The 24,301-nt window shown below is 33.6% G+C and overlaps 3 protein-coding genes across 5 annotated transcripts; 1 reads left to right on the top strand and 2 right to left on the bottom strand.

The window, feature by feature from the left end:
• The first annotated feature begins 1,310 nt into the window (after positions 1-1,310).
• On the top strand, positions 1,311-6,164 carry LOC132706229 (cocaine esterase-like). 2 transcript variants are annotated; one of them, XM_060677438.1, is made up of 6 exons: positions 1,311-1,387; positions 1,979-2,561; positions 3,465-3,640; positions 4,785-4,914; positions 4,963-5,089; positions 5,930-6,164. In XM_060677438.1, the coding sequence occupies exons 2-6, from the start codon at positions 2,537-2,539 to the stop codon at positions 6,114-6,116; spliced, it is 645 nt and encodes a 214-aa protein (XP_060533421.1). In that variant the 5' UTR covers positions 1,311-1,387; positions 1,979-2,536; the 3' UTR covers positions 6,117-6,164. The 2 variants fall into 2 exon arrangements, with proteins under 2 accessions (XP_060533421.1, XP_060533420.1); XM_060677437.1 differs by lacking the exons at positions 1,311-1,387; positions 1,979-2,561 and adding an exon at positions 2,618-2,757.
• A 1,660-nt stretch (positions 6,165-7,824) lies between these two features.
• On the bottom strand, positions 7,825-18,169 carry LOC132706116 (pyrethroid hydrolase Ces2e-like). 2 transcript variants are annotated; one of them, XM_060677235.1, is made up of 9 exons: positions 17,986-18,169; positions 16,571-16,705; positions 13,924-14,070; positions 13,306-13,845; positions 10,699-10,846; positions 9,394-9,569; positions 8,588-8,717; positions 8,413-8,539; positions 7,825-8,038 (listed from the first exon to the last, which is right to left on the bottom strand). In XM_060677235.1, exons 4-9 carry the CDS (start codon positions 13,822-13,824, stop codon positions 7,852-7,854), a joined length of 1,287 nt encoding a protein of 428 aa, XP_060533218.1. In that variant the 5' UTR covers positions 13,825-13,845; positions 13,924-14,070; positions 16,571-16,705; positions 17,986-18,169; the 3' UTR covers positions 7,825-7,851. The 2 variants fall into 2 exon arrangements, with proteins under 2 accessions (XP_060533218.1, XP_060533219.1); XM_060677236.1 differs by lacking the exon at positions 17,986-18,169 and adding an exon at positions 16,759-16,853.
• Positions 18,170-19,731: 1,562 nt separating this feature from the next.
• Positions 19,732-23,923, bottom strand: LOC132706230 (carboxylesterase 4A-like). The gene is made up of 3 exons (XM_060677439.1): positions 23,765-23,923; positions 23,584-23,710; positions 19,732-19,936 (listed from the first exon to the last, which is right to left on the bottom strand). Exons 1-3 carry the CDS (start codon positions 23,877-23,879, stop codon positions 19,750-19,752), a joined length of 429 nt encoding a protein of 142 aa, XP_060533422.1. The 5' UTR covers positions 23,880-23,923; the 3' UTR covers positions 19,732-19,749.
• Between the last annotated feature and the right edge of the window lie 378 nt (positions 23,924-24,301).

Raw genomic sequence — 24,301 nt, 5'->3', positions numbered from 1 at the left:
CTATTTTCTCTTGGCTAACCCATTTGCAACAATTTTTCTTGCGTTGACTTTGAAACTTTGGTCATGTCACTTGTTTTTATTGCTAATCCTACTTTCCCTTTTGAATTTCTTATAAAATTGTAAACATTCAAAACAATTTGTTTAGCATCTGAAGACAAATGTCATTATGTCTTCAAATTCTGCGTTAGTTTGCATGTTTTCTTCTAACATGTGGATATCTGCTTTATTCCACGATCTCATTCTGAATCTCATTCTGATAGACTCTCACAGTCGGCTGCTGCTTCTTTTCAGGTTCACATGCCTTCACCGCATTTGTTTAGCATCTTCTTCGACCAATCAACACGAGTCTCTTTTTGAGCTGATGTCAAATGGTAAGTCACATAACGGTCCTGCAAAATTAGTTTCCGCACTGGATCAATGTTTTCTTGGACAACCGCCGATTTTGGACGACCTTCACGAAATTCATCCCTAAGAAAAGTGCGACCAAGACTAAAGTCGAAAAAATAGCTACAAACAGTAGTCCTAGATGGTGCTTTAACTCCAAAAGTCGAACTAAGTTCATCGATGCATTGTTGTTGAGTTACTCCACGTCTAAAGTTGTAAAAAATTATTTCACGAAAATGCTCCTCATTGAGTTCCATTTTTAACAGTCACAATTTATCACAAAAAGCACAAACAATAGTCTTTCGCCAAAACCTTACTGAGTAAACCTAACCTCAAAATGTCAAACTTCCCTATAAAAGCGTTAGTCGCCAGATGGCACGACTAGTTTAGGAATATAAAAGGCAGTCCTCATACGAACGATACGTATCACCTGATGTTAAAAAAATACGCTTCTACTTATTCGAAAATACGCCGCAGCATCAATGCTTAATCCAATTTAAAACGGCCCATTTACGTTTCAAATAAAAATGTCAAGTTTCTACAAATATTCGTTACGGTCCATCTCAGGCAAGACCTAGTTAATGCAGAATAAACATCCGTTGGGATGGGTTTTAGCAAGGTCCTGCGAAGATCTGCGGTTAAGGTACTGTAAAATACTTAAAACTCCAAAGTAATAAATGCACTATATTTTTGGTCGTACAATAACAATCTAGGCCGCCTCTTTGAGGGCGACATTTCTGTTTGTTCAGAAATCATAAATCATTTTCTTTTTAAAATAAATTTTCAAAAATTAAATTAATGTATCTCGCTGCTTGCGTTTCTTCGTATCTCGCTACCAATAAAATTAACGTTTAGACAGGTATAGTCATTGAAATTGAACACGAAGATGCTTACGTCACAAACCGCAGTTTTCCCTTATTGGAGTCTGAAAATTTCGTTCAAGTTCCTCTAATACTGGGCACATCTTCGGCGGAGGCGCTCACCTTTCTTGCTTTCATGGGCGGTAAGTTGATAGGAAAAGTTGAATAACACGAACAAAAAATTGGAAATCATAATTGTAACATTGCGTTTCAATTGACTCTGAAATAAAAAAAGTTCTGTGAAATGTCGTGGGTACAATCAATTTTAATCTGACCACTTTTGTTTGGGTGTTTTAATTTGCATTGAAGATTACTACTTCAAAATATTTTTTTATGATTTTACAAATTAAATGATGCTACTTTAAACTTGCACAAGCTACTGTAATACTTTTTATGAAAATTCTGGATTCCTAATGGGTCGGTTTTTGTTGAGTTGAACTAGCTAACGCTTCGCCAATCATCCTGTTGTACGTAATTTTTTGAAAATCCGAACTTTTAGTTCTTATTTGTTTTGACCTGAGTAGCGGTTAAGATTGTTAAGCTGTTCATAGATTTCTATAGACTCTCGGATTTTTCGTGGGTAGAAGAACCGATAACATGCAAGAATTTTAGTTTTATCTAATAAAATTTTATGACCTGTTTCGTGATTGTGTTCGGCAACTGCTGATGAGTTTATTTTTCTTATTCTTAAGTCTCTTTTATATTCTTTGAGCCTATTTGAAATTTTTCGTCAGGTCTGGTGTTGATAAAACAACCCAATGCCCTCGAAACGTTGATATTGCGTTAGACGTGGCAACGTCTATCGCCTTCTTTGATCACGCTGCATAGACGTCACTGACCGCCCCGACGGCGCCTGTTTTCCAAACATGCGTTGCACTAAGCAGCTAGTTGGCGGCGACCGCCCTTGATAATAGGCATGTGAAAATCGCCCTATCGCTAAACCCCCCTTTAAACCCCTTTCACTATTACTATAGTTCTTTATAAGTCGGTGTCCTCTTTGGACTAGCCTCTCAAACGATTTCTTTAGAGGAAATTTAATCTCTGTTTTAACGCAATTTGTATGTTTGTGATTATTTTGAATAAAGTGATTTGTTAAACGCCTTAACTATGTATAGTTTGTGTTGCGTTAAACGGCTATCATTTAAAATAAACCAGCCCCGCAAGAATACAGTCCACACCCCCAACAAATCAACCCGTTAGATGGTGGTGAAGCAAGGATACGTTTCTAACCCACATGGAGTGCTGTAAACTCCTGGCATCTCAAATGGAATTTTGTTTTTGACGGACCGAAGATGTTGAGAAATTTTCGGACAAATGGTAAATCTGGTTTTGAGGTTATATTTCTTTAGAACTTTTGATATGTGGTCAGTGATGTTTTGAATATAAGGAATGACAACAGTGGCAAGTGTGGGATTGCTTTCGGTTTCATTGATATTGGAAGGTTATGGTGAAGTGTATTTTGTGATAAAACGCTTAATATCTTTAACGGATATCATTAGAGAGAAGAGCACAGGTAAGGTGTTCCAATTTTGAGTTCAATGACTCTGGCTGAGATAGTTTCACGGTTCTGTAAACAAGAGAGTTGATAACCGATGATTTTTGGGACGGATGGTGATGTGACAAGGCATTAAGGTATCGGTCTGTGTGCGTAGGTTTTCTGTAAACACAATGACCCAATGTTAGGACTGATTTTCTATTGATAAGAATATCTAAGAATGGAAGGTTGTTGCTTGTTTTCATTTTAATGGTAGAACGTATGTCAGGGTGTATATAGTTTAAATGACTAAGAAAATATACCAGGGATTCCTGAGCATGAAGCGAAATAACAAATGCATTATCGACGTAGCGTTTCCATAATTTTGGTTTTAGTTAAAAGGTGTAGAGAGCTTTCTTCTCAAAGGCTTCCATAAATATATTCTCGATGACTAGTGACAGTGACAGTGAACAAACTTGCTGACGTCTTGCCAATATCATTCTTTCTCTTTCAGAACTTAACCTAAAATTCCATTCTGAACAATATATAAGCAGGTGCTTTCAGTTTAGCCAGGCAGTTTGATTTACAAACGACTGACTCTCGCTGACTTGTTAGCTGGTTGAATTTTGGGGTTTCTGGCGTGAAACCCCCATAACCAATTGTAGAAAACAGTGATTTAATGGAGAATATGTTCACTTGAAAAAAGAAACTATACTATACTGTAATTTTGCTTTGGAATTGTTTAGGAGTACCTCTAATCACCGCCATAGGATCATTGTTTGATCTGAATCCTAGCGGCCTCTCGCCTTGGGATCTAGAGCTCTTGTCAGACACCAACGTTACCGAGGTGGGATCTATAGTCAAAGAGGCATACGTTGGTCCCAATGGGTCATTCGCTGAAAATTTGGCTGCCGTAGTAGAAGTAAGCTTGTTAAAACGCTAAGTGTCTAACTGTTTTTATAGTTTTTAAGTATTTAATTAAAAATAATACCACAAAGCATTATCGCCATAAAAGAAACTGTGATGACCTAATTAGTAGTGTAATTGAAGGAAATGTCGAACGCCCATGTTTTCGCCACTTTTTTTATCTATAATATAATAGTTACTTAATTGAATAGTAAGTTTTAATAAATATTTCTCACAAATTCTGTGCTAGTTTATTTCTATTAATTTAAAAGAAAGAAAAAATGAAAGTTAAAATTAAAACAAAATTAGGTGCAGTAAATGAAAACCGATTTTTCCGTTTGATAACTTTTAGTTAGAAAACCTACACCAGATTTACAAATTCCATTTGTACCACTAATTACCTACGTATTATTTTATACGTACCTAAGTTATAGGTTCTAGAATATTTTGTAATGTTGCGTTTAAGCTAACAAATAAACTTGCGTGCTTAAAAATCGGCCCATTGTGAACGTTTGACTTCAATTTAATTTTTTTTAGATACTGATGCTGATTGAAAGACAATTTAATATGCTTTTTAGGTTAAGCATAGTAAAATAACTGCACCAGTCAAATTAACTTTTTTTAATACTAAAAACAAATACGGTTATTGACAATTGGCAACTCAGCAATTCACACTTAATAGTTTTCTCTTTCATAATGAAGATAACATGAGTTTTGCTTAATATACGACCGGTAACTGTCACCCTCAGTTGTAAACAAGCATTTTGGTGTGTTGGTGACGACCTACTTCACAGCCACCTAACATATAAATTACTAATTCTAGAATATTTTTTAATTTTTGCTGATTTTAAATTAAAAGCGCAGGAACCATTTCATTTGTGCATAGGACATATTATACAAGAAATCGGCAGAATTTTTAGGGAATGTTATTAAGCATATAATATACAGGATGCTCTATTAAAAAATATATAATTTTAATCTGTGGGTGATTTCTGCGGCACCCTGTATACATAAAAATATATCTTGCAAATAGCTTACTGTTTTTTGATCAAGTTTTGCATTAGACGTTTTTTTCCCAAACTGTAAATAAAAAAGTTAAAGGTGGGGACATTATAAATGATCAGCCGGTGCTTGTAATCTGAATCGAAATGTATTTTCAGTTAGTCAGCGACCAAATGTTCGTGAGATCAACTTTGAAGCAGGCCGAAATACAATCGAACTTTACCCCCGCATATCTCTATCAATTTTCTTTCGAGGGTTTCTTAACCTCGTTTCTTCCCAACATCGAAGGTAAGGCTGTAATTTCTGAAAATTAGCGTCTCTAAATAATTGCTTTAGGCACGGGCAGGGCCGGCCACGGAGAGGAATCCCCTTATCTTTTTGCGACGATGCCGTTGCTCACCGATCGAGAAGTATTGATCAGCAAGCAGATGGTCAAACTCTGGGCTAACTTCGCGAAAAGCTTGTAAGTGTAAACTCCTCATAAGGAATCTAAATAACTTATAGCTTATATTTGATTTTGTACTAGATTCGCTTGGCTTAGTTAAAAGCAACTTAGTTTTAATATTTTCCTCATTTTGTTAGTTTGTTAGTTATATATATATATATATATATATATATATATATATATATATATATATATATATATATATATATATATATATATATATATATATATATATATATATATATATATATATATATATATATATATATATATATATATATATATATATAGTGTTCGAAGTGTTTTCGGAGCGCGAGCATTGAAGATGCCAAGTGAGATTTTGGCGAAACGTCTGCAGGATTCCAGTCGGAGTTCAACGAGCGAACAAGGTTTTGGCGAAGTTGGCCCAGAGTTTGACCATCTGCTTACTGATCAATACTTCTCGATCGGTGAGCAACGGCATCGTGGCAAAAAGATAAGGGGATTCCTCTCCGTGGCCGGCCCTGCCCGTGCCTAAAGCAATTATTTAGAGACGCTAATTTTCCGAATATATATATATATATATATATATATATATATATATATATATATATATATATATATATATATATATATATATTTGCACGTTATTCAATGGAAAAGCAAATAAGGTTTTTTAAATATTTGAAAAAAAAAATAAAATCATCAATATCCAAAAGGCGCCAAAAAATACAGCTTGTACATGGACATTTAAATTGTCTTATAAACCGTTTATCTTTAGGCAATGCAAATCAAAATGATTTTTTTTTCATTTTTAATATTTTGGCCCCAATCTTCTCCGAAATCTGCGAATTAAAAATATAGAGTTGCTATTTTCAGGAAACCCACTCCTGATGCATCGGACCCGCTGTTCAACCTCACGTGGCCGCAAGTTACCCCCACCAACATTCAGTATTTGGACTTCGACGATCAGATCGCGGTGAAACCCAACAGAAAGGAAAAAGAAATCGCAATGTGGAATCGCGTTTATTACACTTACAGTCAACAGCCATTTAATGGATTTTAAGATGTATTAAACGTTTAGTTACAAATTAAAGATGTGTTTTATTCAACGGCAATTGCAAAAAACAAAAGCCTTTCGTATTTATTGGTAATAGATATTTATAAAGTTCCGAAAAATACAAAAAAATGGAATAAGTGTTAAAAAAGAACACAAGAATGGTAATCATGCAATGCGGGTTTCCTTTAAGCTGAGACAGGACTTTATATAAAAAGTAAATTTCTCAAATAATATTTTCTTGCAAATTCAAAAAGAAATATATATGTTAATCGATAAATAAAGGTATTTAAGCGAAAACTGTATTTAATACGAAGAAGAAGCCGAAACTCTTACCATACACTTAGAGAACCCAGTAAATCGTACAATTTGTTAATAAAATAAGTTTTATGTTCCTTTTTTTTTTTCTTTTCAGATAAAAGTCGCACAAACAGTTATGAGTGACAAACCTAATGGTGACAATTTTGAACAGTTTTTTTAGGCTTTCTATTTGAATCATGATTTTGCATTTTCTTTTTCTTTAAAATTTAATGACATAACGTAAATTGTATTGCTAGATAAAATTATTAGGTTTTCTCCAATTTTATAATTCTAACTGCTCTGCAAGAGCAGCAAAGATTGGCGATTGGTCTTTTAAAACTTTCCATACATTACAAAGCAAGTCAGTCAGCCAGTCAGGAGTGTCTTTTTGTGCAATGAGAACTCTCACTCACTCACTCACATCGTCGGCCTTTATCAAAGAGAAATAACAAATGAACAAATAAAAGGCTTTCTGGTATAAAGAATTACTTAAGACATAACCTCATTGTCCGTGTATCACGAGTTGCCGAGTGCCTGGCGTGACGCACATATTGAATTTATTTTATTTGTTCGATTTTCCCGAATAGTAAAATACAAATAAATGTTTAGGTGGAACAAATTTCTATACAGCTGGGACTGCCTAGAAGAGGTGTTACTCTACTCCCTTTTTAACATACTAAAAGGGCCTCAAAAAAGGTCCGCCACCCTAAAAATCGGACAAAATTTTGTTATATCTATTACATATATGAAAAAATATTTCAAGAGAGTATAAAAAAATACTTAGGAAATATGTATTTCCAGCATTTTACTAATATAATCGTATTGAAGATATAATAGCTAGAATTTTTTTTTAATTGTAAAAATTTGCAACAGTTGTGTTGTGATATCAGAAAACTACAACATCTATCAATAAATACAAAATACCATACACAAATGAGAAATATTATAACTGACATGTCAAAAATCTTTGGAAAATACTTAAACTAAAATAACAAGCCCCTATTTCCATAGAAAAAAAACATGAATGAATTAATTTAAATCCGGGTCGCCCGAATCAATTCCTGAGTTGGTACATGATATACCATTGCAGTTGGCACAAAGACTGGAGCACGGTATGTTAGACTTCTTGTAGCTGCAGAGCTTATTACATCCTGCTTTGCAATTTTTGCACAGCTCTCAATTATATATTGACGCTTATCTTGATCATACGAGTTGTCCAGCCAGGCCTCTTTTATCAGATCACCGCTATTTTCTTTAAAGCACAAGACAGTGATATATCTAGCGTTGGTTTTGCAACATTTTATGCAAACTAACTATATCAAGTCCCAAAAACACAATTTTTATCTAACGGGGCATTTGTGAGCACCGTTAATTAAAAATCATTTCCTTCTCCCACAAAAATAAAAACTACATAATATACAAATTAATATATATTTCAACGTATTTAGAATCCTTTGAAGGGCTGCTGACCATAAGTGTAATAAACGTAATTCCACATTGCCATTTCCTTTGCCTTTCTGTTGGGTTTCACCGCGATCTGATCGTCGAAGTCCAAATACTGAATGTTGGTGGGGGTAACTTGCGGCCACGTGAGGTTGAACAGCGGGTCCGATGCATCAGGAGTGGGATTCCTGAAAATAGCAACTCTATATTTTTAATTCGCAGATTTCGGAGAAGATTGGGGCCAAAATATTAAAAATTAAAAAAAAATCATTTTGATTTGCATTGCCTAAAGATAAACGGTTTATAAGACAATTTAAATGTCCATGTACAAGCTGTATTTTTTGGCGCCTTTTGGATATTGATGATTTTATTTTTTTTTTCAAATATTTAAAAAACCTTATTTTCTTTTCCATTGAATAACGTGCAAATATATATATATATATATATATATATATATATATATATATATATATATATATATATATATATATATATATAAAGACTTCACTTAGCGAGACTATAAGTTATTTAAATTCCTTATAATTGAGGAAACTTCACTTACAAGGTTTTGGCGAAGTTGGCCCAGAGTTTGACCATCTGCTTACTGATCAATACTTCTCGATCGGTGAGCAACGGCATCGTGGCAAAAAGATAAGGCATTTCCTCTCCGTGGCCGGCCCTGCCCGTGCCTAAAGCAATTATTTAGAGACGCTAATTTTCCGAAATTTCAGCCTTACCTTCGATGTTGGGAAGAAACAGGGTTAAGAAACCCTCGAAAGAAAATTGATAGAGATATACGGGGGTAAAGTTTGATTGTATTTCGGCCTGCTTCAAAGTTGATTTCAGGAACATTTGGTCGCTGACTAACTGAAAATACATTTCGATTCAGATTGCATGATCATTTATAATGTCCCTACCTTTAACTTTCTTATTTACAGTTTGGGAAAAAAAACGTCAAATGCAAAATTTATTCAAAAAATTGTAAGCTATTTGCAAGATATATTTTTATGTATACAGGGTGTTGCAGAAATCACCTGCAGGTAATAATTTTGTTATACAAATGGAATTGTTCAACTGCTTTAATACCAAAATAAAATTGGATAGATAATTTGTTATGACTTTTACTTTTATCTTTTAGAGACCAACATCGAATATTCCTAATCTTCCAGAGTTTCTTTCAAAGAATTTGTGAAGAATATTTATTGAAACTTTATCAAAGAGCGTATGTGTTAGGTTTTATTCAGGTAAGTAACTTTTTTGTACCTCAATTTCAAGCAACTGGTATTAATGACCTTTGTTGTAATAACAAAATACTTGTGGGTAATTAGTTTTGAGAATATTTGGTATTATTACGTTTTAAAAATTTAATCTAATCTATTGCTTCAGGTGCGAGAAAAATAACTAGATAAAAAAAAATGTTTTTTGAATTGATTTGCCTAGTATTTTCTTCAATTACGCTACCAATTAGGATATCGCAGTTTCTTTAATTAAATACTTAAAAATTAAAAAAACAATTATACACTTAGCGTTTTAACGGACTTACTTCTACAACGGCAGCCAAGTTTTCAGTGAACGAGCCGTTAGGACCAACGTATGCCTCTTTAATTATAGATCCCACCTCGGTAACGTTGGCACCGGGCAAGAGCTCTAGATCCCAAGGCAAGAGACCACTCGGATTTAGATCATAAGTTAATCCTATGGCGGTGATTAGAGGTACTCCTAAACAATTCCAAAGCACAATTAAAACAAAAAATATAGTACATGACATCTAGGTAGCGCCCCCTACACGTAAGACCTAAAGTAGCTAACACAAATCTATGGTTACAGGAGGGGGCGGAGCTAAAGGTGGGGCGTGACATAGCTCTTGGTATCTCAAATGGAATTTTGTCTTTGACGAATCTGGTTTTGACGTTATATTTCTTAAGAACTTTTGATATGTGGTCAGTGATGTTTTGAATGTAAGGAAGGACAAATGTGACAAGTCCGGGTTGCTATCGGACTCATCTTCTTTGGAAGATTGTGATGAATTGTATTTTGTGAGTTCAGTGACAAACCGATAATTTTTAGGATTGCTGGTGATGTGACAATGCCAGGTTAGGTCCTATTTTCTATTGATTAGGATATCTAAGAATATTAGATTATTATTAGTTTCTTATGTTAGGTTGCATACACTTCCATAAATATATTCACGATAGCTGGTGATAATGCAGAACCCATAGCTGTTCCCGACGTCTATTCATGAGTTTGACAGTTACAGGAAAAATGACAAACATTTTTCAATAATGATGAGGTGGCTTGGTTGCAGATACTCAGATTTTAAAATATTTGAAATAATGTTGAGAGTTTCAAGAACAGGTACTTTAGTTGTTTAATGAAATGAAAGGAATTCTGTTTGAGATACCAGCAGTTTGGAGCTTTCCATGTATATGTGGAAAAGAATACATTAGAGTAAAGAGCCAGGACAAAAATATCATCTAGGCTCACAGAACATGAAAGAACCTGAAGACTATGATAAATCAACTCATCAGCAGTTGCCGACCACCATCAGGAAACCGGAAATCAAATCTTATTCCATACATCCATCAATCCATCACCAAACCATCCTATCACCATGGGAAGACATGTTGATGCTCCGCCCCCCTCAAACAATATATAAGCTGGTACCGAGTAGTATGCGAGTCAGTTTGAGTTAAGCTCAATCGCCCAAACAGAAGTCCTCAAATTAAAATCGGTATTGCAACATTTTACAGCACTTTTTTTAATTTCAGAGTCAATGGAAACGCGATGTTGCAATGTCGTCGAGAAACTGCTATTGAATTTTTGTAATTAATGAATATTTGTAACTTACCGCCCATAAAAGCGAAAAATGTGAGCGCCTCCGCCGAAGATGTGCCCAGTATTAGTGGAACTTGAATGAAATTTCCAGACTCCAGTAAGGGAAAACTGCGGTTTGTGACGTAAGCATCTTCGTGTTCAGTTTCTATGACTATACCTGTCTAAACGTTAATTTTATTGAAACACTTGAAATTACAATTTAAACAGAAATTTAAATTTTTATTTCGGCAAACGCTTCGCGGCCTATATCGCTATATTGGTCAGAGTTTTGTTAGTTCCATAAAGAGCGGTGCGACGTTGCCGCTTCTTCGAAAAAGTAACATGAATGTTGCAATTCTTAATGCTACACCACGTATACTTTCAGGTCCGCTAATACTTTATGATTGTTTTTAAATAATACTTTCCTATACCTATCTTCAGCCAAAAACTGCATGGTTTCAGAAAACAAGTATTTTCTCGAAAACCATTTACTCTATTGAAAAAAAAATCATAGCTGTTAAAGCGACGCACTCATCATTCGAAAGCAATCTTGTTTTTTCTTTCAGTTATTTCAAAACTTGTTGAAATAACATTGTCTTATTATTAATTTTGCAAATGCTTATGGAATTTAACTGTATGTAGAATAAAAAAGTTAAATCGTTTTCATACAATCAAAGTTTTCGTGATAACTGTGTTTTTTTTTAATGGGTACAAATTTTGTTTTTAATGTTTTACTTTGCTTTGAATGAGAAGTAAGTAACCGTAAAATTTCGTAATCTGGCACACTTCGTTTTTGCATAAAAAAATTAGTATTGGATTTGAAATCACAAAGTTGAAGGAAACGCAATTCAATCGTTTTTCTTCTACTGTGTATTCGGAAATTGAGTTGGGAAACTTTTGAGGAAACATTCAAATTGGTAAAATAATGGTAGGAAGTCATGCAAGAAAAATTCGAAATCGAAATATTTGATTTAGTAAAAGTCATAGTTGCAAAATAAAAGTCTTTTATAAATCTGCATCAAAAATTAATCTATTTAACACAAAAAGGCACGAACAATTTTAAAGTCAGATAATCAAAATCAAACTGTTGGTCTATTGTGTCTGACATAAGTGGAAGGAATAAACGGCCAAAGAATTTTGAGATTAAGATTAATGTTAATATGAACAACTTTTTTATAGAAGCTCCCAATAAAATAGTTGACAACATTAAGAAGTCATCTAACATGCACAAAAATTCATTTCTAGATGTAATTGGAAGCTTTCCTGAAAGTATGTACATTAGAACTTTCCCTCAAGAGGTAATAACGAACTTAATAAAAAAACAATAATTCTTATGGGCCTTTTGTAATATTCAAAAAGTGTGTCGACTATATCCTGAGTCTATTGACTTCCCTGATAAATGCATCATTAAAAGATGTAGTTTTTCCTACAGCCCTGAAAGTTCCGCGTGTGGCCCCCATCTTTAAAAAGGGCGCCAGGCATTCTGCAGAAAATTATAGTCCAATAGCAACCACATCATGTTTTGCTAAAATATTTGAATACGCCATGCTTGACGGCTTGATCGATTATTTAAGTAAAAACAAAAAAAAAAACAGCGATCCATTCATTTTTGAAGCATGTTATCAACTACATTGAGTCTGGAGAGCACGCTGTTGGGATATTTTCTGATCTTAGCAGGACGGTTTGACTGTATGAACCGCGAAATTCTTTTGAAGAGGATGGAACAATACGGAATTCGTTGAATAGCTCTGAACTGGTTCAGATCGTTCTTAACAAGTCGTAGGCAGTATGTTGAAATAAGGCAGGAGAGGAGCAACTTGTGTCAAATTAAAAAATCGCAAGCCCAATATGTAGATTGATCAGGGAAGTCAATGGACTCAGGTAGCCGGCACACTTTTTGAATGTTACAAACGGCACACTATCAGGGCCATAAGAATTTTTGTTTTTTATTTTATTTTTTATTAAGTTCGATATTTCTTCTTTCTACTTTCAGGGAAGCTTCCAATTTTTGTGCATGTTTGATGACTCCTTAATTTTGTCTACTATTTTATTAGGAGCTTCTATAAAAAAGTTGCTCATAAAATTGGCTAATGCTACATATTAACATTATTCTTAATCTCAAAATTCTTTGGCCGATTAAGCAGTTTTATTTTGATTATCTGACTCTAAATTTTTTCTCTCATAGTAGTCTTTTTTTGTTAAATTTATTAATTTTTTCATGGTGGCAGATTTCTGAAACAATTTAATTTTGTAACGATGACTTTTGCTAAATCAGGACTGTGTGTAAAATACCAGCTTAAGAAAACTAATCCCACTGCGTTAAAAATAAAATTTTAAAAAATGATTTTTGGCGAGCTATAACTCGGAAAATATTCCGATTTCGAATTTTCGTCACATGGCACTACCATCAATTTACCACGTTGATTTTTTCCTTCAAGTTTCCGAAATCAATTTCCGAACACCCTGTACAAATGTTCAGAAGCTTCAACCCTATCGCAAGCTATCTTGAATAGTAGCTTGGTTGTCACTCGGTATATGAGCAAAAGAAAGAGTATTACTGGCGGACTTGTTCAATCGCAATATTCGTCTCATTTTTCCATCCCAGCTACGCGCGTCTAAAGGTTTTTCTTTTAGTACTTACTTGACTATTTACGTTATAAGCAGGTGTCAGCACGTCAGCTGGCACACTTTGCAGAAAGTCGCGAATTTCCGTGGTCGTATTTTTCTCGGAAATCGTGGGATCGATATATTTCGCGTAGTCGTAAGCCGCTTGCTTAGGGTCTTTCGGATTGGTGATATCCATGTAAGTCAGCGAGCAGCCGCTCTGGCAAATGGCGGCCCTGTATAACCCTGCCGATTTCTTGTTGACGACATGAGCTCCCACCGAAATGCCACCAGCGCTTTCCCCAAAAAGGGTTATTTTTTCCGGGTCTCCCCCGAAAAGGGCGATATTATTCTTGGTCCATTTCATCGCCAGCAGCTGGTCCTTCAGGCCAGCGTTGCCCAAAACGACGTCGTCTTGGGTGGACAGGAACCCGTACAATCCCACCCTATAGTTGATATAAACGATGACCAGGTCTTGGTCTAATAGGAAAAAGGGGCCAGAAGTAACATCGGAGATGCATCCGGTGCTGAAACCACCTCCGTATATCCAGACCATTACCGGCAACTTCTCGGTAATCTAGAAGTAGTGAAAAATAACCATTTTCTCTCGATTTTCTTGTGGTGCTATAAATTTGCTGTTTAAAATCATACTCGCCTTTCGTGGAGGTGTGTATACGTTAAGATACAAGCAATCTTCATCTTCCAGGCCGGCTTATTCTATGCTCGGCGTCATGGATATACAACAGCTTCTTGTTGCGTTGGTATCTAGCACACCATCCCATGGTTGAGGAGGTACTGGAGCCTAGGAACCGAAAACTGCGTTTATTATCCAACACTTATGGTAATTTGGAAAAATCAGTTAGCAATCTAACTAGGAAACACTTTTTATAATTTTAAACTATCCATGTTATTCTGTTTTGTAATTTCTTTAGAATTGCTTGCAATTTTGTTTCATTAAAATTGTCAGTGAGATAAGTTAGCTTTTGAGAATTATTTTGTTTTTTACCCAAGTTGCACAAACGCCCTAAAAATTGTAGTATACCTTATTATATTAATATAATAATAACAATAGTAATAATAATAAAAATAATAATAATAATAATAACATTCTACGACAACGACAAATATAAATTAAATAAACAAATGAAAATGCTCCCTGAAACCCTTAAGTTGTGCGGGATCACATATCATAAATTTACACTGCTGCATATTGATGTTAACAAATGTTTAATACATAATACAAAAATTTTAAACACAAATGATACTTTAAATTTGATATTGAAAACGAGCAAATCTAACATGTAATCCTTAGTCTTTTTATTTTAGACATTTTCCCGTCTTTTGTCATTTATTCTTGTATTTTTTTTTTTTTTCATATTTTTTTTGTTCTTGTTGCATTTATAATTTTTTGCTTGGAGGCTTACAGATACATTAATTTAATTTTTAATAACTTAATGTTAAAATTAAGATTTAAATCTTAAATAGAGCTGAAAGTGAGGTGCCATCGATTATTTTAAATAACATTTCTGTGTTCTTTGACAACACCATAAAATTATTTTATAAGGATCGTTTCAAAAGATAATTAGCGGTACACCACCACTACAGAATACTTATAAAATATCAATATAAAATTTTCATTTTTTTAAGAATCACGAAAAAAAATATTTTTATTTTTATAGGATACCAATACCGACAAAAATGATTTGTTAAATGCTCTTATGATGCTTTCCAAGATTATTTGGTTGCTAGTGCCTTAATGAAATTCACAAATTTTTCACTTAAATTGAATAGGTATCTAATCACTTTATATACAATTTTATGACTAAAAAAAATACCCTTACCAAAATTTAAAAACAAACGGAAATTACGTTTAAACATTTTTTGTTCCTAATAAAATTAAAAAAACAGTGTATCGTTCTGTTACATTCTGAATTCCAAATCCGAAGGTACAATTGAAACTTCATCGATATTAATGTGATTTTGCCTATTTATGATAAGATGGTTCATTTCCATATCAACAATAAAAAACATGGCGATTTGAATTAATCAGTTTTGTTCCTTACGACATACCGACAAAATTAAACTGCGTTTGAAATTAGTTATATAAAAAAATATAATATTATATAACTCTATAATAGCTATATAAAATTCGTCGCGAGAACAAATTTGTTTCTCTATTTACACAACCATTTCAGCAGCTACAATGTCGTCGAAACGTCAAATACTTTTTAATGATCTAGAATCACAAATTATATTTTGCATGGAAATTATTGCTTTTTGTTTTGAGAAATTTTGACTATGATGTACTCTATAGAGTTTATAATCGTAATTATTGTTACTTATTGTCAGCTATTATCCCAAATTTAGTTCTATGACTGGGCGACTTAAATCAAAGTTATTCATCGATGTTTTGTTATTTTGGATATGCTGTTTTTTTTTACCGATATCCACAGACTTCGCTTTACGCATTCACGGTGGATGTAATTTGCTAAAACCGTAAAACTTAGTAGTTTTACACCCCACTTAAACTTCGTATAATGTTAACTAAGTTATCATCATCAGCAGCATCGATATTGTGCCGTCCTCTCACTGCTACAATCAATCCACCAGAAATTAGTAAACCTCGGCAACGCCGCATCTCCAGGACACGTTAAGATTCAAATTTTCCATATGGTGGCAGCACAATCGAACATCTAATGTTTTTATTTTATTAATAAAGCGGTAATAAAACTTAATTCGATTACTTCAAATGACACATTTGTTATAACGTACTTGTTAAGGTTAAGGTTATCATCCCATCAAGGTATTTACTACGTTTGTAGCTGTTGTCAGTATTATTTTGTGAACGACTGTGTAGTTTAAAACAATCAAGACTGTGTTGAGGACACAATTACTATATAGATTTGTAAGAATCTGTACTACAAGTAAAATAAAGCAATGTATCTTTACAGTTATATGTAGAGTCTCTTTATTAGATTTGATGTGTAGTTCATTTTCTAGCGGTTCTTTGGGAAGCTATGCATACTTATATTTTCTTAGTAATTTTTTTCCGAAATGCCAGTAAGCTCCATTACTCATTTTAATTACGGTAATTTCTCTAGCAGAAGGAATCTAGAAGCCTTTTAAATAATAATTGACCAAGTAAAATTCACCTCAGTTTAATAAATGGTGAGTTGGGAAATTATTCCAAATTAAATAGAAAACCAAGTCAAGTTTATTTAAAAAATGACTCAAACATGTTGTAAAACTACGAATCAAGTATCCAGAATTATAAAAGTATTAGTATATTAGATATATTTTACCTGAAATCTTAGTTTTCCCAGCGGAGGGGCAGCGAAGGGAATTCCTCGGTAAGCGTAGTAACTCTTGTTATCGTAGGTGATTTCGGATCCCCTGATTGTACCATCGGGGAGGTCGACGATTAAATCGGCTGCCAACTTGAAACGAAAATTAGTTTTTAATAGATCAACATCCTAATGTGCGTTTTTACTGTTAAAGCAACAACAAAACTTCCGACGTAGATAACTATGGCTTGTTTAAAAAAACACATTTTCATCGAACGGTTAATATAGAACAAAAGCGCGTCTGCCATTGGAGGTAATGATGTCATAGCCATCCGGAAAGGTGAGATAATTTAATATTAAAGTGAAGGCCAACTAACAACAAAAAGGTAAACAATTATTGAAACCGAAAATATTTTAAATTTGGATCCGAATTAAATACCAACTACACTGAATGCCAGTTGAACGAATTAAATTTTATCTAATGCCTCAAATATTATATGGTTACAAATATTAATACGTTGCTATACGACACAATTCTATTAATTAACAAAATAAATTGCTTTGAGCCTAAGACATACGTGTAAAAGGGAAAAGTGTAAGCAAAAATTTGCAACCTTTTGTATTAAACCCCATTGTTCAATAAGGGAAAATTTTAATTAATTAAAACTGAACTTTTTTGAAAAGTATATATTATATATTGATTTCAAAAGTTATGGGAAAATGTTAAATACATAAGTTATAAAAATTGTTAGTAAAAACATTTTAGAAATTCTATTTAATTTAAAATCATCATACTTTAAGCACACTCAATATATAAAGGCACGCGAATTTTCTTTTTCTGTTCACTCAATATGAGGTAACTTTAGTTTTAATTCAGCACCATGCAATGTTTATTCTGCTGAGGAGATGCTAGGCGAGCGTGCCCAAAAAAATGAGTATCGCTCTCTGAGTCAGATCCAAAACAAAAATATTTCAAAAATCTGATAATAGGAAAATCCAAATTTTAAAAACAAACGTTAAAATAAAGTTTAATTGAAATTGTGTAAGTGGAGAACTTTGAAATGTCACCACCAACTCGAACGGCAATCAAAACTCCAACCATTCCTTTTTTGCAATATGACTTTTAAAAAAAATAGAAAATGTTGTCAATTCTGGAACATTATCAGGATATATTGAAACAACAGTTTTAGAGATCTAATTTAAATACCAAACATACCAACAAGCAATATAAATATTTCGCAAAATTGCTGTATTTCAAAATCACATTTCATTATTAATTTCCTTTTGGATTTTTTAATACCACGTATTTTACATTATGTATATTGAGTCTAAGCTATTTTAAATTTCCGGGATAGGTACAAACTTATATAATTAAAACAAAATATATTGAGATGAATTTTAAGCATAAAATGCCATTGTTTTATATGACTTACCGCGACTGAAACAAATATCAAACTCAGAAGTCGACGCATTTTCGTTTTCACTAGTGGGATGGTACTGACAGTTTCTGATTTTATATTATTTATAAGGACACTGATTAGATGTCATCTTTCTCTTTATCAGCGAACATTTTTGCATTTCGTATCATCATAACCGTTCACAATCGTTTGATAAAATCGTAAATTCCCAAGTCTAATATCAAAAAGCCTAACGAATTGCTTTAAAATCTCTAAAATAAATACCGACATCGGAATTCTTTAACTAGATACGGTGGTCATGAACCCAAGTGAATATCAGGAAAAAAGTAAAGATATTCTTTCAGGCGGATCTTAATTAAAAAAGATCCTACGTCATCTTTGGATCGCAACCCTAAATCTGTTATTAAGGCTTCTTATCTATTAGAATCCGTGAAAATGTCTGTCACCCCTCATGACTCTCAAATTCCTCTCTCTATGGACTAGTGAAGATTCACAAATCAGGATTACCCTTCGACCTACTGCCAACATCACTGGTTCTCGAATATATTCCAACTGATTCATTTCATTCATTCGTACTTAATTCAATTCGTTTCATTATTTCATGGAACAACTAAAAGCCACTAATTTAAATCCAAACGATACTTTTGCCAGTTTCGACGTAGACCCCATCTAAAACCAAAATTATGGACAAGCTACCTTGATGATACTTTTATTATTTAGCCTCACGGTAAGAATTTTTCCAAGATTTAAATTCTATGCACCCTAACAAAAGTTTTCTCATTGAATTAGAATTATCAATAGGAAAATTTTTGTTTAGAGAAAACCTACGCACACAGGCATCACCATGAGGCTCAAAAATCATCCGTTATCAACTCTCGGGCTTACAGATCCCTAAAACTACCTCAACTCGAATAACTGCCACAAGAACTAAAACACTTTACATCTGCTCTTCTCTCTAATCATTTCCACATCATCAGTTTGAAGTATCAGTGACAAAGGCGTGCTCGGCTATTTATCAGGCACTCAGTATTGATGGATCTTTACTGATAACGAGAACTAAAATTTAAAAATGGTACGTCAATCAGAAAGGCCACCATGCATTCCCAATAATATTTGCTTTCATTGTGGAGTTCATTTGCAAAAACACTTGGTAACAAATTTGAAAAGACGGAGAATTTTAGGAAAGGACCGATAAAGACGAGAAAAAAATGTCATTTTTGGAATAGGAACAGTACAAGCTGTACAAATTCTCGGAACAGAATAGTAAAAAAATGAATATTTTAACATGTTAGAGAAAACTGAAGAGGCGTTTTGAAAAACAAGAATGAATGGTAAAGGAATTGCTGAATATGGAACCAGGGAGTTTTTGTGTTGGAATGATACAGGATGTGATAATAAAAACGAAACAGTCGATGCAGTAGTTGAAAAGCCATCACCAAACACAAGATGGTGTTTTTGTTATTTTTTATTGATTATATTTATTCAAAAAAGGATCGTAATTCTGCACTCTTGAATTTATTTTGTGGGTATTATTTTCTTTACATGAATCACCGTCTCGCAAATTATATATGCAAAGATGATGATAATGGTTGATTACTGCTACCATTGTAAGCCAAATTAACACAAGATTTGAATTTCCCGCCATTTTTGTAGTAAATTCGAACTGCCCAGGATAGAGGTTCGCTGAGATTATTGCAAATGCCATTCATCATTGAAGAATGATGAATGGCATTCGAAGAAGAATAAAACACATAATTTGTAATTTACTTTCAGCACAACTTAAAATCCCTTGAAAGGCTGCTGACCGTAAGTGTAATAGACGTAATTCCACATTGCCATTTCTTTTTCCTTTCTGTTGGGTTTCAACGCGATCTGATCGTCAAAGTCCAAATATTGAATGTTGGTGGGGGTCACTTGCGGCCACGTGAGGTTGAACAGCGGGTCCGATGCATCAGGAGTGGGATTCCTGAAAATACCAATGCGCGTATTTCGAAAAGTATCAAAATTAAGTTGCTCCATAAGGACCATTAAAATAAAATATATTATGCTAGTATAAAATAAATTATTTTGATCTGGTAAAGAAGAATGGAGTTTGTCGGAGACGTATGGAATTTTCCATAAACGGTATTTTTCTCTATATTTTACCTTTAAAATAACGTTGGTATTTTCGCGATTGACAGTTGGCACTATTGTAATTTTCGAAGACACATTTGGATTGTCAAAAGTCGCCATTAATATTTTTTTAGCACCAATATATATCCTGTAAACTAAGTATAGAACATTTCAGGTTAATTATAGTTATCTAGATTATTTATAGACAAAATTATTGAATATTTTAGCATTACTAGGTATGCAAGGAAAGCTTTTATTGCCATGCAGTCTCTGGTCAAGAGGTTTGTATCTAATAGTTCTAATTATAATTAGGTATTAGCTAAATGTCAACTAGAAGGAGAAGGCATTTATTTTCCAATAATAAAATATCAATCACTCGTTTGCCAAAGCAGCTAAATGTAAGAGGAAATCCTAGGCATAAAACGAAAAACTTTTTTTATTACGTAAAAAACACATACCTAAATAAGGTTAGGTTGATTAAAGTGTTTTTAAATTTGGACAGAGGAAAAATGTATTAAATTAAATGTCAATAATGTTTGTGTCCGTTTAAAAAAAAACTTCAAATGAAAATATGTCCCAAACCTTTCAACTTTCGATATACAGGGTGATAATTTTTTCAAAAATAGAATATATTTTTTTAACATCTGTAAAACCACTTTAGATATTTTAATGAAGCTTGGCGCACATGTATTATATATCAAGGGGCATTACTTAGTGTACCACTTTTTTTTTAATGCACCAGTGGCACCAGAAATTTTATTTCTTGATTTTTTCAATACGATGTACGGTTTTGGCATTTTTTTAAAAAAGGAAATCGTGCCACAGGCTAAAAAAAAATTTGCTCATAAATGAATGCGTGTCATTATTTTATTAACGGAAATCAGTGGCGTGCCACTAATTGTCTATGGAGAAATAATATTTTGGTTAATTAGGTCGCCATAATATATCTAGGTTTTTTATGACGTTTAAGCCTTTCTTTCATTAAAAAGGATCCAATCAAATAATTTATTAAATTCTGCAGCTACAGAACCATACAGAGAATTTTTTTTAATTTTAAGTGAAAAAAATCAAGAAATTAAATTTCTTTAGAAATTATTGGAGATTGTAAGTACAATTTTTATTTTAAAAGAAATCAGTGGCGTTCAATTTGATGACTCTGTATACTGACCATGCCTATGCCGATAATAAAAGAACTTATGAAGCAACTGTGCTCAGCTTGGCATGCGAGGGATTTAAAGTCTCGTTTATAACCAATGACTTTGCGGAATTTAACCACCAACCTAGAAAAACAAGATTGCTTTCGAAAAATCGTCGCTGGGCGGGCCAAATTCGTAGCGCGAAGTAGATTTCAAAAAGAACCCGCTCCTGCGGACCACAATAGAACTTTCGCAAAATTGATATAATTAAATTGTGCATACACCCAGTACAAAGAGTATTTCACTTATCGCTAAACTTCAAATACACTGCAAACTATGATAAATATAAAAATTTGTTCAAATGATTTCCAATGATATTTTTTCAAGTATCTCGCGTACCCTGTAGAATAGACGAGACCCGACACTCTCTGTCGACATAATTCACGATACTGCTTCAACCAAATTATCTTATGTTTAATAGTTTTTCATTTGTGGCTAATAATTCAACCAACGAAAACGGCAATTATATATCCGAGACATTTTGAATTTTTGCCCATAATCGACACACCCTGTACATAATTGAAAAAGTTTTGGATATATAGGTTATAGCCCTGGATCTCCCACATTTCCTGTTTTTTTCTGAAACCATGCAGTGCGCCGTAATAATCAATGACGTCATCGCGTCTTGACTGAACCCGAGGTGTAGTGATTTTCATACGGATTTTTTCAAGTATCTAGAGCAGCGTGACGAAAAATGTCAATACAAAAAATGTAGCCCTTGATGTGGCCTTTGACACTGTTTGAACCGATTGGCTATATTTTTTACGATTTTTGATTCCCATTAATAATTTATTCTGGAAAAGAACAATTTTCTGGGTCTTTTAGATTTTTGTCTATAATTGGAAAACCTTGCATATAATAGAAAAAATGCATAAAATAAATGTTATAACACTGGATTTTCCACGTCTGCTGGTTAAAGAATTTTGACGATCCGGTCAATGGTTATGCAGAAGAGCATGTTCTTCTGGAACCCAAAATAACCAAAAAAAAAACATAAATTTTTAAAAAATACTTGGTGAAGTTTGATTGCGCAAAATTTCCACTGTTTAAATGTGGGCATGGACTTTTACTTCTTTGCTAAATTTAAAGTCGACATCTGCAAATTTAGGACATTTCTTATATAACACGGAATATCGGGAACACCCTTTACAATAGAACAAAACCTTAAACAAAAAAGTTTTATCTGTCATGTAAAAGAAACTAATATCTAAAATACTGTCTTTTAGTCATAGCCAATTTTCACTATTTTCACATTTTTTAGTTGTTTTGAAAATGCGGCCCACCCTGTACAGTTTTGGAATAAAATTTTTCGGAGCCAAATCTTGTGCGTCTTCTCGTTCAAGATTTTTTCTGTTGCATAAACAGTTTTCGGGAAATGATTTTTTTGTTAGACCGTTACAAACGCGATTTTTATTTTTTTTTTAATACTTTCGCCCCCCACCCCCATTTCAATAGGTTCCGTTAGGGGACCAAGCGTAATTCGCCTGCCAAACTTGAAGTTAAGAAGCTTCAATTTTCGGACACTTATCATGTTTCATAGCAACGTCCAAAAAACAGTCGAAAATCGACAAAAAAAAGATGGACGCTGAAGTTTGAACGCAGCAATTTTTACATATATTATGCATCCCGTGGAGAGTAAAAAATGAGCAAAATTTGAAGCATGTAGCTCAAACCGTTCGGATCTTATCGTCGAAAAACTCTGGAACAGCGAACGGAGAATGGAGAACGGAGAACGGACAGACAAAATAATTTTTTTTCGACGCTGATCATTTGCGTACCAATGGGGGCCCCGTAGGACCTACCGTTACCGAAATCTCGAGTTTAGTGAGGAGTGCGTATACTTTCGAAAAATCGATGAAATCGTTTGTGAAAATCTTTGTTTAGAGGGAAAATAGTGCAAAGTGTAGGTTAGTAGTAGCTAATAGCTCTGTGATATTATTTATAAGAAATAAATCGTTTAAAAACAAACAAAAATGTCAATAATCTTTCGTGTATTACTGGTGGCATATCCATGGTATCCCGGAGTTTCAAAGAAACCTTACTATTCATGCATGGTGCCGGATAAAGCCATTGGCACTATTTTGATATGGCTTGTGCATTTTTGTATTTCTTAAAATATAAAGCTAGTAAAAGGTATCGGTTTAAAAGGCAATTGAAAATTCCAATGGTAGTCGCGCATAAACATGTGAAGCACCAACGATTTTAAGAACAGAATTTCGTTTTGTTATTATAATAGAATATTGTCTGCTTATCCTTTTCAACTGTAATGTTTGTTTCAGTTGATAGTTGTGGAAATTACACTTACAAGGTTTTCGCGAAGTTGGCCCATAGTTTGACCATCTGCTGGCTGACCAACACTTCTCGATCCGTCAGCAGCGGCATCGATGCAAAAATGTACGGATCTTCTTCTCCGTGACCAGCCCTTCCCGTTCCTAAAGCAATTTTTTAGAATCACTAATTCTCCAAAAGTCCAACCTGTTAGTTACCTTCGATATAGGGAAGAAACGACGTTAAGTAACCTTCGAAGGAAAATTGATAGAGATATACGGGGGTAAAGTTCGATTGGAGTTCGGCCTGCTTCAAAGTTGATTTCACGAACATTTGGTCGCTGACTAACTGAAAATACACGTTGAAATATTAAATGCATTGACTGCTGTCAAATTTAGTACCCAATAATTAAAAGAGGAAAATTATATACAGTGTGTCCCACTTATGAACTGGGTAAGCTTGTAAAATTTTTGTTTGTGGTTAGATTTTGATTTGTTGGATAGATCCCTTAAAAATGCACTTTATTTTACTTATTGATTCAATCTGAACTAATGGCCAACTGAGATTGTTTGTTAATACCAAATATCCAGAATGTCTATTAGGCATTTCTTCAAGAATAAAGTATCAGCGAATTATTATTCAGGACTACATAAAACATAACTCTACTGGCCGAAATATTAACCACAGTACAGGGTGAGTCAAAGGTAGAGTAAAGTTCATTATCTCAAAATAAATACAAAAGTTTTAAAAATTGT

This window comes from Cylas formicarius, unplaced genomic scaffold (assembly GCF_029955315.1).
Source record: "Cylas formicarius isolate icCylForm1 unplaced genomic scaffold, icCylForm1.1 PGA_scaffold_8__14_contigs__length_24414737, whole genome shotgun sequence".
Lineage (NCBI taxonomy): Eukaryota > Metazoa > Arthropoda > Insecta > Coleoptera > Brentidae > Cylas > Cylas formicarius.
This window is presented reverse-complemented; position numbering and strand designations above follow the sequence as displayed.